General features: G+C 40.7%; 1 protein-coding gene across 9 annotated transcripts in view; it reads left to right on the top strand.

Annotated features, from left to right (window-relative positions):
* The window catches only part of SHLD2 (shieldin complex subunit 2), a 111,781-nt gene that overhangs the window by 48,486 nt on the left and 45,797 nt on the right, over positions 1 to 17,498 (top strand). For 8 of the 9 annotated variants that reach the window (XR_010935892.1, XR_010935893.1, XM_067710292.1 and 5 more), the window contains 2 exons: positions 5,238 to 6,770; positions 10,858 to 10,965. Coding sequence is in view for 7 of the 9 variants with exons in the window: in XM_067710292.1 (XP_067566393.1) it covers positions 5,243 to 6,770; positions 10,858 to 10,965 (1,636 nt within the window). In the remaining 2 variants the exon portion in view is untranslated. Of the gene's footprint in view, positions 1 to 4,617; positions 4,869 to 5,237; positions 6,771 to 10,857; positions 10,966 to 17,498 lie in introns of all 9 variants that reach the window. The other variant, XM_067710290.1, reaches the window with a different exon arrangement.

The raw sequence follows: 17,498 nt of genomic DNA, 5'->3' as shown, positions 1-17,498 counted from the left end.
GCCGCGGCTCGCGCCCGTCTCTGGAGCTCCTTTAAGCAGCGCTCTTAATCCCTTCTCCTCGCGCACCAGGAAACAAAGAGGGAAGAAAAAGTATCTTGACTCTTCAGCAGCTCCAGACTATTTCCCGGACTCCCTCCCAGCTAGCCATGGTGCAGTAACCCCTTCAGGCTGTGTACACGCTGCCAGTCCTCTCCCTGCGTTCTGACCGAAGCCCAAGCCTCAGCTCCCAGCCCCGCCCACTCCGGCGGGTGAGCAGAGAAGCCTCTCGGGCTGGTGAGTGCCGGTCGGCACCTATCCTCTGTGCAGGAATCTCTCTGCTTTGCCCTCCGCACCCCTGTGGCTGTGCTCTCCTCCACGGCTCCGAAGCTTTCCCCTTTCGCCACCCGCTGTCTCCGCCCGTGAAGGGGCTTCTGGTGTGTGGAAACCTTTCCTCCTTCACGGCTCCCTCCCACCGGTGCAGGTCTCGTTCCTATTCTTTTGTCTCTGTTTATTCTTTTTTCTTTTGCCCAGCCCAGGTACGTGGGGAGTTTCTTGCCTTTTGGGAGGTCTGAGGTCTTCTGCCAGCGTTCAGTAGGTGTTCTGTAGGAGTTGTTCCACGTGTAGATGTATTTCTGATGTACCAGAAGGGGAGGAAGGTGATCTCCGCGTCTTACTCTTCCGCCATCTTCCCCTAGATCTTCCATTTGGTTTTGATGTAACTTTTGAACTTGAACATTTTTGCTGTGCTATTTGGGGCCCCCTAGTGGCCAATTTAATAATGATACATAGATAGTAAACTGTCAATTAGATCTAATGTACCAATTATTCTTTATGCAGATTATTCTTTCTATGAGGATTAGATGGGGGTGGGATATGTGGTTATAGTACTTATGATACTTAGCCCTCTTTGTTTTGTTATGGGTCAAGACTTGACACCTAAACTTACTATAATTTTGTTTCCTTAGTAATAATTCACTATTATAAACTGTTTGAAAATAGCGGTATATCTTTGTTTTAGCTGCTAATAAGTTAACAGCTGACGACATTGTTCTCAGCTCTTTTTCTCCAGTGTTAGATTTAGGTCCATTGTTGTATGTCTATTGGAACACCATATCTAGTTTGAAGATTATGAAAGAAAAGCCTGAATTACCAAACAAAAAAAAGATCTGATTATTATAAAAATAATAGACATTCATTATTCTTCACAATAAAACTTTTAAAATATAGAAATCTTAGAAAAAATCATCCTTAATCTTGCTTCCCAATGTTTTTCTTTCTAGGGTTTAAAAAAATATTTATTTATTTATTTGGCTGCACTGCATCTTAGTTGCAGCACGTGGGATCTTTCAGTTGCGGCATGTGGGGTCTTTAGTTGTGGCATGAGACCTCTTAGTTGTGGCATGCAGGATCTTTAGTTGTGGCATGCAAACTCTTAGTTGCAGCATGTGGGATCTTTAGCTGTGGCATGTGAACTCTTAGTTGAGGCATATGGAATCTAGTTCCCTGACCAGGGATGGAACCCCTGCCCCCTCTGTTAGTCATTAGTCATTAGTTGTGGAGATATACATCTGGTGGTCATTAGTCATTAGTAATGGAGATATACATCTGGTGGTCATTAGTCATGACATCAGATATACATCTGGTGGTCATTAGTCACCAGTGATGGAGATATACATCTGGTAGTCATTAGTCATTAGTAATGGAGATATACATCTGGCGGTCATTACATCAGATATACATCTGGTGGTCATTAGTCATTAGTGATCGGGATATACATCTGGTAATCATTAGAAGGTATTTAGATCCTGAGACTGAAAGAAAATCACCTAGGGGGTGAGTGCAGAGAGAGAGCCAAGTACTGGGCCCTTGAGTAAGAAGTTGAGGAGATGAGGAGGAGCTAGCAAAGGAGACTGAGAAGGAGCGACTGGGGAGGTAGTGTGAGGTGGGATGAGAACCAAGAGGATGTGGTATCCCTAAAGTCAGATAGAAAGAAGAAAGCAGTGATCAGTGGTGTCAAATCCTGCTGACAGTCCGAGTAAGTTGAAAATGGGGAGTTGACTGATGCTAAGGTGGAGGTTATTGGGGACCTTGAAATATGCCGTTTCAGTGGAGTGGTTTGGACCAATGCTTGACTGGAGTGGGTTTAAGAGAGAATGGGAGCAGAGGGAATATTGACAGTTCTTTCTTTTTTTTTTTTTTTTTTTTTTTGCGGTACGCGGGCCTCTCACCGCCGTGGCCTCTCTCGTTGCGGAGCACAGGCTCCGGATGCGCAGGCTCCCCGGCCATGGCTCACGGGCCCCGCCGCTGCACGGCATGTGGGATCTGGCCAGACCGGGGCACGAACCCGTGTCCCCTGCATCGACAGGCGGACTCCCAACCACTGCACCACCAGGGAAGCCCTGACAGTTCTTTCAAGGAATTTTGCTGTAGAGGAGAGCAGAAAAGTGGTGCAATAAGTGGGGTGGAGGAGCTGAGGAGTAACACCTTGAGGAGCAATCACAGCATGTTTGTTTGTTGATGGAGATGCTCCAGTAAAGAGAGAAAAATCAAGATTTAGGAGAAAAGGGGAGACTTGTTGAAACCTGATTAGGAAAGAGGGTATAAGATCTAATGTCTAAGTGAGGAAGAGATGGCTTTGCATAGAAGCACGAACAGTTAGTTCGTCTGTAGTAATAGGAAGTTGGGCAAAGTATATGGGTATGATAGAAGTGGGTAAATATGTTGTTGACAAGTTGTAAATGATCACCAGCTGCACTTGAAGGTAGGGGAGGAGATGCTGGGGATTTAAAGAGTAAAAAGGTATAAAAGAGTTATCTTGGAGAACGAATGGACAGGAAAAGATAAGATTGCTGGGTACTACCTTGAGGTTAGTGGTAATGAACTAATGAATGACTAGTTTTCATTGGTTACAGGTGTAGAGTAGGTGGTGATTGAACTAGGGTTCGAGTTTAGCTGGCCAGTACCTTGGAGATGAGAGCAGCAGAATTAGAGAAGTATGATAGGGAACGATTATAATAAGGGACCATGGAATCTAAGCTGGTTAAGGAGGGAAGTGAAGAATGAGGCTGTAAAAATGAAGTATGATCATTGTGTTCAACGTAGATCCCTTGTGGTCAAAGAACTGTTGGAGTTGTGCATTTAGAGGGGGTAAGTTGAGATAGGAGAAAGTAGAGTTGAAAGCTTAAATTGAAATTAAGGAAAAGTATGTAGTTATTGATAATGGTAGTTATATGATTATGAGAATGGATAACTGAGGTAGGGTGGAGAATAAAATAAGTGAAGGAGAAGAGGGCAAGGAACCAAGAGGCCAGGTTATTGGAAGGAACACCCACATTGATACTGAAATCACAAGAATTATAATTGGATAGGTTATTAGATTTGGAAGAGATGACCATGAACAAATCTTCAAGGAATGATAAGAGTGATTGGGGATAATAGCTGTTGCTTCCTGTATACTGCCATACTTCCCATACTTCCAAATGGACTTTTCATGATTTGAAACTTTCTTACCTTTTTACAAAGGACCCTGTACTCTCATCAAAAGTCCTCAAACATACCATGGTCTTTCATAACTCTGCCTTTTACAGCTGCTCGTTCTTTTGTTTAGATGCTTATAGCCATAGTGCTTACCTTCCATAGGAGCATTGCTCCCCAGGAGACTACTGTTTCCCATTTACAGCTTATAGTATTTATTACATTATTTTTAAACTATGAGTTTACATTCACTACTTTTCTCTCCTTTTTGTTCTTTTAAAACCAGGCTGACAGTTCTCTTAGGCCAGGGACTTAATCTGTCTTTTTGTCCCTGTAGCACTATAAAAAATTTATCAGCAAACTCTAGGAATAGATCTATTTAATAAATACTCTTTGGGGATTTCCCTGGCGGTCCACTGGTTAGGACGCTGCACTTTCACTGCCAAGGTCATGGTTGTATCCCTGGTTGGGGAACTAAGATCCTGCAAGCCACGCAGCGCGGCCAAAAAAAAAACAAAAAAAACCCCACAAACTTTTTGAAAGTCAGTTATTATTAAGTAAATATTGGTATGTTTCTTTATTTCTATCTCACTAAATATGATGCTTACTTAGGTTTACTTATATCAAGTGCCACAGTTAATGAAAAACTTTAAATTATAATGAGTTTTTTTAATCTGTGTATTACAAAGTGACTTTTCTTAATCTGGTGTATTTTAGAGAAGATTAAAAATACAGAAGCAACTATTGATTATGCTAACAGATTAAAGATAGATAATACAGTCACTTGGACATCTTGAAAAGAGCCTTGGTTTGTTGGGGTTTTTTTTGCGGTACGCGGGCCTCTCACTGTTGTGGCCTCTCCCGTTGTGCTCCGGACGCGCAGGCTCAGCGGCCATGGCTCACGGGCCCAGCCGCTCTGCGGCATGTGGGATCTTCCCGGACTGGGGCACAAACCCGTGTCCCCTGCATCGGCAGGCAGACTCTCAACCACTGCGCCACCAGGGAAGCCCCAGAGCCTTGGTTTTTTATTTTCTTTCTGGTTCAAGCCTTCTGTTTTGATCTTGGGAATTGAAACGTGTGTGTGTGTGTGTGTGTGTGTGTGTGTGTGTTTACTTTTTTTTTTTTAATATTTATTTATTCATTTTGGCTGTGGGGATGTCTTAGCTGCAGCACTCGGGATCTTCGTTTCGGCACGCGGGATCCTTTATTGCGGCATGCAGACTCAGTTGCGGCATGCGTGTGGAGTCTGGTTCCCGGACCAGGGATCAAACCCGGGCCCCCTGCATTGGGACCATGGAGTCTTACCCACTGGACCACCAGGGAAGTCCCTAATCTTGGGAACTGAGTTCACAGTTGAAGGAAGGAGGCCCTAAACTTACATAATCAATGGAGTAAAGGAAACAGGAGATTTAAAGGTGACTATAGTGCAGTTAAACAAATGCCGTTTCCCGCCTTCTTTACTAAGTTATTGTTTAAATGGTGCAAGTTTTTCAACACAAAAAAGTGACCATGCTAAGGATTTACTCGTTTGATGTTAGTATACTGAGCTTTATTTTCCTTAAAGAGAGTCTTTATGTGAGCGATTTTTGTGGATGCTTTGGTTTCTCCTTACGATTTCTTATATATTTCTTACTTTTATAATTAAATGGAGTAACAATGTAAATCACCTATTAATTATGTTTTTGATTCATAGTTTATATTATATTTGCTTTGGGGATATAAGTTAATATCAACTTATAAAAATTTAATGACAAAGGCTTATTTTAGATTTTTTATTTTTTCAGAAACCATGAGTGGAGGATCTCAAGTCCACATTTTTTGGGGTGCTCCAATCAGCCCACTGGAAATGACAGTATCACAGGAACCAACTTCTTTAGTGTCCACTGCGGACCCCTGGAAAGAAATTCAGCTTTTGTACAATCACCATTCCTTACATCTGAAGGATGAAAAATGCAGGCACAAAAGTCTTGAGGATTATCAGGCCCTGGAACCTCTGGACCCTCCAGATCTTCCTCGTGGTCATTTTCCAGCAAACTCTGTGAACAGATCTGTTCACGTGAAAGATGACTTCACACATTGCATTTCTGAAACACAAACTATAAAATCCCAGAAGAGTCACCCCTTGGGGTTGAGTGATAGAACCAACTCCAGTGATCAAATATGTGGATTTAAGGCCGGATTTCAACATTTAACTGAAGAAGAAAAGTATCAAAAGCTTTTCAGTGAACATAAGAAAATCACAGTTGAACAGCCTAAAGATCAATCAAATATACATGGTCAGAATGTTCCAAAAGATTCCTTTCAGTTAGATCATAAGTGTGCAGCTATATTGGATGTGATCTGTGGTGCTGAACAGACTAATACGGGGCCAGGAGCTATGGAAACAAACTGTGCACCAGCAGAGCATCATGAAATACAAAACCAGTGTCGGGAATTATTTTCCTCTAGCACAGTAGACAAACCAAGGCCTGAAGGAACAGTTAGGAAGGTCTCAGGCCTTAAAATATCCACTGATACTGAATTTCTCAGTGTAATGACCTCCAGCCAGGTTGCTTTTTTATCTCAAAGGAAGTATAAAGGGCAGAATTCTATAAATAAAGGAACCATTAAAATGGAGATTGAACCAGAGGCAAGTCATGGGGAAATAAGAATCACTGAAGATAATTTGATTCAGCCCAATGATGATTCTACAGAAGGATATGAAGGTGGACAGAACCAAGCCTGTTCCCTTGAACTTTTTAGTCCTGAAACAAAAAATAGCCACATTCTCTTGAACACCGATAAAGGTCTTGAAGAAAATATAGGATCTCAAGAACTTTTCCGTTTTGATGATAAATTGACGCCAAATGAGATGCGCATTGAGTCATGTAGCTCAGGAATACTGTGTTCCCAATTGAATACCTTCCACAGAAGTTCTGTTGAAAGAAGTTGGACCTCTGAAGATAAATCAGGCCATCCTCAAGCTCTATCTGAAGTCCCCCACGTCGCTAAGAAAAGCAAGTTGATTTCTAATCAGAGAGATCATACTGTAACAGTGCACCAGAGGAATGTGTCTGGATTTAAGGGCATTAAAAAGACATCGTTAATAAAAAACTGTGATTCTGAAAGTCAGAAGTATAATTGCTTAGTCATGGTGTTATCTCCGTGTCACGTGAAAGAAATAAACATAAAATCTGGACCAAATTCTGGCTCTAAAGTGCCTTTAGCAACAATTGTGGTAATTGACCAATCAGAAATTAAGAAGAAGGTTTTTCTGTGGAGGACTGCAGCGTTTTGGGCACTTACAGTGTTTCTTGGAGATATAATTTTACTCACGGGTAAGGTCATCATGGTATAGTGGGAGTTTATTTTACAAAGCTGTGGGCTTTTTCCCCCTCCCACTTTAAGCCTTTGAGGATTCTCCCTTTACCCTTTGTCTCTCAGGATTCCAGCAATGATCGAGTTCCTTATGGCATCCGCGTTGGTCTCTTCACCCCTTCCCAGGGTCCTGTGCATTGCCATTTCTGAGCGTTTGTCTGTCCTTCTTAGTTCTGTCCCTCCTTCCCACTCATCTTCTCCTTAAGAAGGCTTCTCTGCTTGCTCCTCCTTTCATTCACTGTGCTAGCATTCATGTCGTGTATCATCAGACTCTTTCTTTGTCTTTTATAGTTTTATTTATATCTTTTTTTTTACCCTTTTCCTTAGGTGTATTAACCATCTTATGATAAAAGGACAATATATCTACTACTTAATCCCTAATAAAGCTGTGCACACTACATTCTTATTGAGGGAACATAGAATTTCTATTGCATTTTAAAATTATTTAAATTACTGTAAGGCCTTGAACAACATGGGTTTGAACTGCATGGGTCCGCTTATATGTGCATACTTTTCAATTGTAAACACTACAGTACTCCACTGTTTGTGGTTGGTTGAATCCGTGGATGTGGAGGAACAAGGGATATGGAGGGCTGACTGTAAAGTTATCAATGCGTTAACCCCATGTTATTTAAGGGTCGCTATTAATCACATTTGGAAATATGGAAAAGAGAAACTCCTGGTATTATACCAACCTCGTATAACCGCCAGTGGAGTTTTGGAGTGTTAACCTTCCTCTTATCTTCCCCGTACTTCTCAATCTGTGTCTGCATACATGGGTAATAGCTGATATTTATTGGGAACTTACTTAGTGTCAGTCCCTGTTTCAAACTTTACCTGTCTTTCAACTCTATGAGGAGAGCACTGATTATCATCCTCATTTTTCAGCTGGAGGAAATTGGGACCCAGGGAAGTGAAGTAACTTGCCCACTGTCACCCAGCTAGGAGGTGGCAAAGCAGGGTTTCACCCAGACTCCAGAATCCCTACTCTTAATATACAATGGTAATCATGAAAAACAGTTTGTATCCTGCTTTTTCACGTGAAAAAAGAAATCTTAACATTTTGTTACATGTCCTTTATTGATTTAAAGATAAACACACCAGTGTATTAGGGCAGAGATACCAGTCATTTTAAGAATGAATCCCAGGACTTCCCTGGTGGTGCAGTGGTTAAGAATCTGCCTGCCAATGCAGGGGACGCGGGTTCGAGCCCTGGTCTGGGAGGATTCCACATGCCGTGGAGCAACTAAGCCCTTGCACCACAACTACTGAGCCTGTGCTCTAGAGCCTGTGAGCCACACTACTGAGCACGCGTACCACAACTACTGAAGCCTGCGTGCCTAGAGACCCTGCTCCACAACAAGAGAAGCCACTGCAATGAGAAGCCCACGTACCGCAGTGAAGAGTAGTACCCGCTCGCCGCAACTAGAGAAAGCCCACACGCGGCAACGAAGACCCAACACAGCCAAAAGTAAATAAATAAATATAAATAAATAAATAAGTGGACTTCCCAATCTTAATTAAAAAAAAAAAAAAAGAATGAATCCCAGGACTTCCCTGGTGGCGTGCAGTGGTTGAGAATCTGCCCGCAAATGCAGGGGACACGGGTTCGAGCCCTGGTCCGGGAAGATCCCACATGCTGCAGAGCAACTAAGCCTGTGTGCCACAACTGCTGAAGCCCGCGTGCCTAGGGCCCCTGCTCCGCAACAAAGAGAAGCCACTGCTGTGAGAAGCCCGCACACTGCAACGAAGAGTAGCCCCCACTTGTCAAAACTAGAGAAACGCCCGCGGGCAGCAATGACGACCCAACGCAGCCAAAAATAAGTGAATAAATAAATAAATTTATTTTAAAAAATAGCATGAATCCCAGACCAGGATGAAGTTGATTGAGCTTAATAGTACATCTAAAGAAAATGTGATAGAGAAGAGGTGTGGGTCAGCCTTAGAAGCTTATAAAGAAAAATCAAGGCAATCAATCACTGGTAATTCCTACCAGATGGTTTGCTGGGGGAGTGAGAACCTTAGCTAATATACGCTGGTATTTGTGTAGGATTGTGTAAGATTGTGATTTGTGTAAGATTTGTGTAAGATTGTGTAAGTCCCTACTGAAGAGATGAACATGGGATTGTAACAGCTTGGCGTAGTCTTGTTTTACTGGCGGTATCCTTATTCGTTGGCAGCTCAGGTCATCTAACTCAGCTCTGTTCTGATTCAGTGCTTGCTGAGCAGCCCTTTCCGTATGACTTGGCTTCCAAGGTGTAAAACTGCCTACAAGGTGAGAACAGGCTGCAAGTGTTGTTCTTTGGCAATTAATGCCTTGTTGTATATTTAAACAAAAAGATTGTGTTCTGTTTTGGGTTTTTTTGTCTCATTAACTGAGCTTATGCTGCAGAGCTGAAATCTATTTTTGGAGTGCTGAAAAAAATGAGGTTCCCCAGACCATAAAGAGAGGGTTAGACCGTGGACCATGGTTACTTTACCAAGGCATTACTGTCACTGTGTGTGCCTCCCAGGAGGCCTTTACCTAGCAGATGGAGACTCAACCCTGCTATCTCTCTATCTTTTCCTAGTGTCCATACAATTGTTAACAAGTAGGTAACATTCTGTGAAGTGATTTACCACAATTTACTTAACCATTTTCCTATTATAGAATATTTAGATTATTTCTATGAACACCTTTTTTTTTTTAAACAGGTTTTTTTGTTTGTTCTGTTTTGCTTTATTTTCTTAGGAAAAAAAAGTATCTAGTTCACAATTTCTGAATAAGAATGGCTTACGTTATGCTTATTAGCAGAAGGGGTAAATGCATACTGAATGTGTTTTTATATATATATATATGTATATATATATGTATATATATATTTATTTATTTATTTTTTTGCGGTACGCGGGCCTCTCACTGTTGTGGCCTCCCCCGTTGCGGAGCACAGGCTCCGGACGCGCAGACTCAGCAGCCATGGCTCACGGGCCCAGCCACTCCGCGGCATGTGGGATCTTCCCGGACCGGGGCACGAACCCGTGTCCCCTGCATCGGCAGGCGGACTCTCAACCACTGCGCCACCAGGGAAGCCCGTACTGAATGTTTTTTACTCTTCTAGGCACTACTGCTTTGGAATGAACCACTGCTTGGCTTCCTGGCCCTAAATTAGTCACTTTTTTTTTCCTGGCTGCACTGGGTCTTTGTTGCTGTGCATGGGCTTTCCCTAGTTGTGGCGAGTGGGGGCTACTTTCCGTTGCAGTATGCAGGCTTCTCATTGCAGTGGCTTCTCTTGTTGCGGAGCATGGGCTCTATGCGCGTGGGCTTCAGTAGTTGCAGCACGCGGGCTCAGTAGTTGTAGCTTGTTGGCTCTAGAGTGCAGACGCAGTAGTTGTGGCATGTGGGCTTAGTTGTTCCGAGGTATATGGGATCTTCCCGGCCCAGGGATTGAACCCGCGTCCCCTGCATTGGCAGGCAGATTCTTTTTTTTTTTTTTTTTGGCGGTACGCGGGTCTCTCACTGTTGTGGCCTCTCCCGTTGCGGAGCACAGGCTCCGGACGTGCAGGCTCAGCGGCCATGGCTCACGGGCCCGGCTGCTCCGCGTCATGTGGGATGTTCCCGGACCAGGGCACGAACCCGTGTCCCCTGCATCGGCAGGTGGACTCTCAACCACTGCGCCACCATGGAAGCCCGGCAGGCAGATTCTTAACCACTGTGCCACCAGGGAAGTCCCTATTCACTGTTAATTTATCAGAAGTATACATTGTACCATTTACCTTAAGTGAACAAAAACCTTTAAACTTCTATCTGTGGAGCAGAGCTTCCATATTGATATTGTTTGAATATACAGAAGCAATTTTGTTATTTTACCTACATACAGACATACCTACATTCAGAGTTCAGATTTGCTATTTTATCATTTTGTTCCTTTAGGCAGATGATTTACCCTATTTGAACTTCAGTTGGCTAGCATGTGAGAGGCATGCACAGTATTTTGCTATGATAGGTACGTTAACCACAATGTGAAGGAATTTTTGGCATGATCAGAACTTTTTTTTTCCCCTTTCTAGATGTTACTATTCATGAGGATCATTGGGTTGGTGAGACAGTACTGCAATCAACATTTACCAGTCACTTATTAAATCTTGGGAGTTATTCATCTGTCCATCCTGAAGAATGTAAGACACATTTTAAATATAATAATTTCTTAGTATTTGAAGTATATTAGAAAAAAGTAGGGTTAAAATGGTAATGTTACAAAATGTCTTCTAAACAAGTTAGCTGAAAGGTATTAGTTTATTTTCTTTGTAAGAATGAAAATAGAATTTACAAAAATTAACTTGTATAGTATAATTATTATACTATAGTATAATTATACTATAATTATAGTATTATAATAAATTATATATAAATTATATGTATATAGTATATATAGTATATATATAGTATATAATATATAGTATATAGTATAGTATAATTATATAGTATAATTATACTATAATAATATTTAAGAAATATTGGGGGATTCCCTGGTAGCGCAGTAGTTAAGAATCCGCCTGCCAATGCTGGGGACATGGGTTCAAGCCCTGGTCCGGGAAGATCCCACATGCCGCGGAGCAACTAAGCCCATGCGCCACCACTACTGAGCTTGCACTCTAGAGCCCGCGAGCCACAACTACTGAGCCCACGTGCCACAACTGCTGAAGCCCATGCACCTAGAGCCTGTGCTCCGCAACAAGAGAAGCCACCATAATGAGAAACCCACACACTGCAACGTAGAGTAGCCCCCGCTCACCACAACTAGAGAAAGCCCGTGCGCAGCAATGGAGACCCAACACAGCCAAAAATTAAATAAATTAATAAAATAAATTTAATTTAAAAAAGAAAAAAAATTGGGGTTCATGTTTCATTTTCTTATTTTTCTTAGAGTCAATATAGTCATGGTTCTTAACCTTTTAGCAAGTCATAGACCTCTTTCAGAAGCTATGGGCCATTTCTTCAGAAAAATAGACTTAAGTAGATAGATATAAAACCTTGCATATCATTCCAAGTGGTTCCAGGGACCTCAGAAGTTCTTCTGTGGAGTTTCTGAGCCTCTGGAATTCTTGAGGTAATGAAAAGAGGGGGTTGTATGGCAAATACATGTTCGGTTTTAAAAGAAACCACCAAACTGTTTTCCAGAGTGGCTCCTACCAGCAGTGTATCTTGTAGTTTCTCTGCATCCTTGTCAGCATTTGGTATTGTCCTGTTTTGAAATAGTAGCCATTCTAATCAGTGTGTAGTGATATCTCATTGTGGTATTAATTTGCATTTCTCTAATGGCACAAGACAGATCTAATAGACAGAATACAACTAAGGACATAAAAGATCTAAATAACATAGTGAACCGTGTTGATCTGATGAATAGGGTAGATCCTATGGATATAAATTGAACTCTACATTCTAATGATAGAAATAAGCATTTTTGTCATGTGTCCACAACACAGTCAGGAAAATTGATCCTATTAGGTCATAAAGAAAATGTCAGTAACTTCTATAAAGTGGAATTATTACAAACATGCTGATCAAATGGTATAAAACTAGAATTTATTAACAATAACAACAGCATGTCCTATATCTGGAAATTTTAAACCTATTAAAAAAATCCTGGGTGAAAAAGGAAATACAAACTGATATTATAGAATTAAAAAAAAATAATGACAATGAAAACACTGCATGTCAGAATCTCTGGGATGCATTTAAGGGAGTTATCAAAGAAAAATTTATTAGCTAAACTCTTTTTATCAATAAAAATGAAAGAATAAAAATAAATGAATTAAATTCCAAACTCAGAAAACTAGCAAAAGAATAACAAAGTAAAGCAGAGAAACAGGAATGAAATAATAAATTAATAAGAATAAGAATTTAAAAATGATAATTTTAATAATAAATCAAAATCTTGTTTCAAAAAAAGATAGATGAACCAACTAGTTAATTTGATCAAGAAAAAAGGGAGACATGCACCCCAATGTTCATTGCAGCACTATTTACAATAACTAAGACATGAAAGCAACCTAAACGTCCACTGACAGAGGAATGAATAAAGAAGGTGTATGTATATACAATGGAATATTACTTAGCCATAAAAAAGAATGAAATAATGCCATTTACAGCAACATGGATGGACCTAGAAATTATCATATTAAGTGAAGTAAGTCAGAGCACTCATATGTGGAGTCTAATTTTTTTAAAAAATGATACAAGTGAACTAATTTACAAAACAGAAACAAACTTACAGATATGGAAAACAAACTTATGGTTACCAAAGGGGAAACATGGTGAGGAGGGATAAATCAGGAGCTTGGGATTAACATACACACATAACTATATATAAGGTAGATACCAGCAAGGACCTGCTGTATAACACAGGGAGCCCTACTCGATGTTCTGTAATAACCTATATGAGAAAAGAGTCTGAAAAAGAATGAATATATGTATATGTAAACTGAATCACTTCATTGTACACCTGAAACTAACAAAACATTGTAAATCAACTGTAATACAATAAAGTTAAAAAGAAAGAAAAGAAAAAGAAAACGAAAAGAAAAAAGGGAGAAAGCACAAAGATACAGAATAAATGACAAGGAGGAAATAATCATTGAAACAGAAATTAAAAACCAATAAAAGGGAACTTCCCTAGTGGCACAGTGGTTAAGAATCTGCCTGTCAATGCAGGGGACACAGGTTCGATCCCTAGTCCGGGAAGATCCCACATGGCCTTGGAGCTACTGAGCCTGTGGGCCACAACTACTGAAACCTGTGCACTCTAGGGCCTGCGTGCTGCAACTACTGAGCCCACGCACCTAGAGCCCATGCTCTGCAATAAGAGAAGCCACAATAATGATAAGCCCATGCACTGCAACGAAGAGCCTGCGCTCACTGCAACTAGAGAAAGCCCGCACGCAGCAATGAAGACCCAAGGCAGCAAAAAATAATAATATGTTAAAAAAAAAAAGAGTATTTTACAGAACTTAATGCAAATAAATTTGAAAAAGCTAGATATATAATTTTCTAGGGAAATACAGATTGCCAAAATTGATCCCGTTAGAGATAGAAAGCTTAAACTGACCAGTTTCTATAGAAGAAATACAGGGAATTCCCTGGCCTTCCAGTGGTTAGGACTCTGCTTCCACTGCTGGAGGCCCCAGTTGGATCCCTGGTCTGGGAACTAAGACCCCACAAGTGGTGAGGTGCAGCCAAAAAAAAAAAAAAAAAAAAAGAAGGAACTACGATACAAAAAAGTGCCGGGCCCAGATAGTTTCATAGGAAATTCTACCAAACCTTCAAAGATCAGAAATTCCAATGGTGTTAAAGTTATTTCAGAGTATTTTTTTAAATTAATTAATTTATTTTTGGCTGTGTTGGGTCTTTGTTGCTGTGCGTGGGCCTTTCTCTAGTTGGGACGAGCAGGGGCTACTGTTTGTTGCGCTGCATGGGCTTCTCATTGCAGTGGCTTCTCTTGTTGCACAGGCTCTAGGCGTGTGGGCTTCAGTAGTTGTGGCATGCGGGCTAAGTAGTTGTGGCTCATGGGCTCTAGAGTGCAGGCTCAGTAGTTGTGGCACATGGGCTTAGTTGCTCCACTGCATGTGAGATCTTCTCGACCAGGGCTCCAACCTGTGTCTCCTGCATTGGCAGGCAGATTCTTAACCACTGCACCACCAGGGAAGTCCGTGTTCCAGAGTATTGAAGAAGGAAAATTCCTAATTCCTTTTATAAAGCAAATATAACACTGACACCTAAACCAAATAAAGACATTACAAATAAAAATACAAACCAGTATTATACATGATTATTGGTACAAAAAGTTTAAACAGAATTTTAGTAAACAAAATCTAACACCAAATTAGGAAAATAATGACCAAGTGAGATTTATTCCAGAAATGGAAGATTTGTTCAGTATTAGAAGATACATGAGTATCATATTTCATATTAATAAATCTAAGGAAAAAATTATATGACTATCTCCATAGATGTTGAGAAATCCTTTGAAAAAATTCAACATCAATTTATCATAAAAAGCACTCCAGGAAGTAAAAATTGAGGGATACTTTCTCCTTCTATCAATAAGTACAGTTCAGTACAGTGCTACAGTTACAATACAGTTGATACTGTATCAATAATATAGATATGCTTAGCCCTAATGCCTAATCTTATTTAATGGAGAAACACTAGAGGCATTTCCACTAAAATCAGTAATAAGATAAGAATGTTCACTATCTCTGCTATTCTTCACCATTATATAAAGACTTATTAACGAATGCAATTAGACAAGAAGAGACATTTGAATGGGTGAAGAAGAATAAAAACTATCTCTATGTAAAAATGCTTTGAAAACATATCTGGAAAACTCCAGGGACTCAAAGATAAAATCAGTTCAAACAATAAAAGAATTCAGTGGTGTAACAATACAAAAATTACTGTTAAAAAAATCAATAATGTTGTATACACAAACACCAAACAGAGGGCATAATGGTAGGAAAATACTCATTTACAATAGTAATAAAGAAGATACTTCAGAATAAATTAAACAAGAAATGTGCAACACCTATATGAAGAAAAATTTTAAATACACTAGAAAAAAATGAAGACATTAACCAATGGAAAGACAACATTCCCTATTCTTGGATGGGATGACTCAACATTATAATGATATCAATTCTCCTTAAGATAATTTATAAATTCAATGCAGTCTCAATAAAAATACCAACATGCTATGTTATGGCATATACAACTTGATACTAACATTCATATGGAAAAACAAACATGCAAGAATAGCTAGGAAAACAGAAAAACTAGGAAAGCTAGGAAAAAGAAAAACTATGAGAGACTAGGCTTATCAGGCATTGAAACATACTCTAAAGCCCCCACAATTAAAGCAGTGTGATACTGGTGCATGAATAGGCAACTAGATCAGTGGAACAGAACAGGAAGACCAGAATTAGACCACATATGTATAATTTAGTATATGACAAAGATGGTATCTGAAACCACTGAGGTAATGGTTAGCTTTTTAATAAATGGTACTGAGGTAACTGGGTAGCCATTTAGAAAAAGGTAAGATTATATCCATTTTGGAACCAGATAGGGTAAGGGAGTCCTCAGAGAAAGAGAACCAGGCATAGCTTTCTTGACACAAGAGAAGCCATTTTTGACCTAAGCCATTTTGTGGTTTAAGCATGGCCATAATGCTTATCCTTGAACAGGTCTCAGTAATTAATGATCTTAAGGGAACAAAGGAATGCAGAAACCAATGACTGTTATCAGGGAAGAGAAGTAACAATAACAAAGATAAAATATCCATTGTAAAGATTCCCAGTTCTGTTTCAAAGGTAGAGAGATTAGCCTGAATTGCTGACCCACCAGATCAACTGGAACCTAAGGGATGATGATATTGACCTTTTCCAGCTTGGACTCTGCCAACCGTCCAAGTCCCTTCATGAATATGTGTACACCAGCCCAAACCCCTTCATGAATATGCAGGTACTCTTAGCTTAAAACTTATGCAATTTTGCTGTTCAGGGAGACACTGATTTGGGAATGATCACCAGTGTTCTCCTTACTTGCTGCAAGTTATAAATCCTGCCTTCTCCCAGTCTTTGACTTGGTAGTGTCTTTTGACTTGACACCCATGAAAAGGTGAACTGAGTTTTCAGGTAACAAATTCTCACAGCAAATAGAAGAATAAACTCCAAATGGATTAAGAATCTAAATATAAACAGATGGAGAGATATACCATGTCCTTGGATTGGAAGAATCAATATTGTGAAAATGACTATACTACCCAAAGCAATCTACAGATTCAGTGCAAACGCTATCAAACTACCAATGGCATTTTTCACAGAACTAGAACACAAAATTTCACAAATTATATGGAAACACAAAAGTCCCCTAATAGCCAAAGCAATCTTTTTTTTTTTTGGCTGTGTTGGGTCTTCGTTGCTGTGCACGGGCTTTCTCTAGTTGCAGTGAGCAGAGGCTGCTCTTTATTGTGGTGCCCAGGCTTCTCATTGCGGTGGTTTCTCTTGTTGAGGAGCACGGGCTCTAGGTGCACGGGCTTCAGTAGTTGTGGCTCGTGGGCTCTAGAGCGCAGGCTTAGTAGTTGTGGCACATGGGCTTAGTTGCTCCGTGGCATGTGGGATCTTCCCGGACCAGGGCTCAAACCCGTGTCCCCTGCGTTGGCAGGCGGATTCTTAACCACTGTGCCACCAGGGAAGTCCCAAAGCAATCTTAAGAAAGAAAAACGGAGCTGGAGGAATCAGGCTCCCTGACTTCAGACTATACTACAAAGCTACAGTAATCAAGTTAGCATGGTACTGGCACAGAAACAGAAATATAGATCAATGGAACAGGATAGAAGGCCCAGAGATAAACTCACGCACATATGGTCACTTTATCTTTGATAAAGGAGGCAAGAATATCCAATGGAGAAAAGACAGCCTTTTCAATAAGTGGTGCTGGGAAAACTGGACAGCTACATGTAAAAGAATGAAATTAGAACATTTCCTAACACCATACACAAAAATAAACTCAAAATGGGGCTTCCCTGGTGGCGCAGTGGTTGAGAGTCCGCCTGCCGATGCAGGGGACACGGGTTCGTGCCCCCGTCCGGGAAGATCCCACATGCCGGAGAGCGGCTGGGCCCATGAGCCTTGGCCGCTGGGCCTGCGCGTCC

The sequence above is a fragment of the Pseudorca crassidens genome, chromosome 16, assembly GCF_039906515.1.
Source record: "Pseudorca crassidens isolate mPseCra1 chromosome 16, mPseCra1.hap1, whole genome shotgun sequence".
NCBI classification, from domain to species: domain Eukaryota; kingdom Metazoa; phylum Chordata; class Mammalia; order Artiodactyla; family Delphinidae; genus Pseudorca; species Pseudorca crassidens.
Note: the sequence above shows the minus strand (reverse complement) of the source record. Positions and strands in the feature narration are given on the sequence as shown.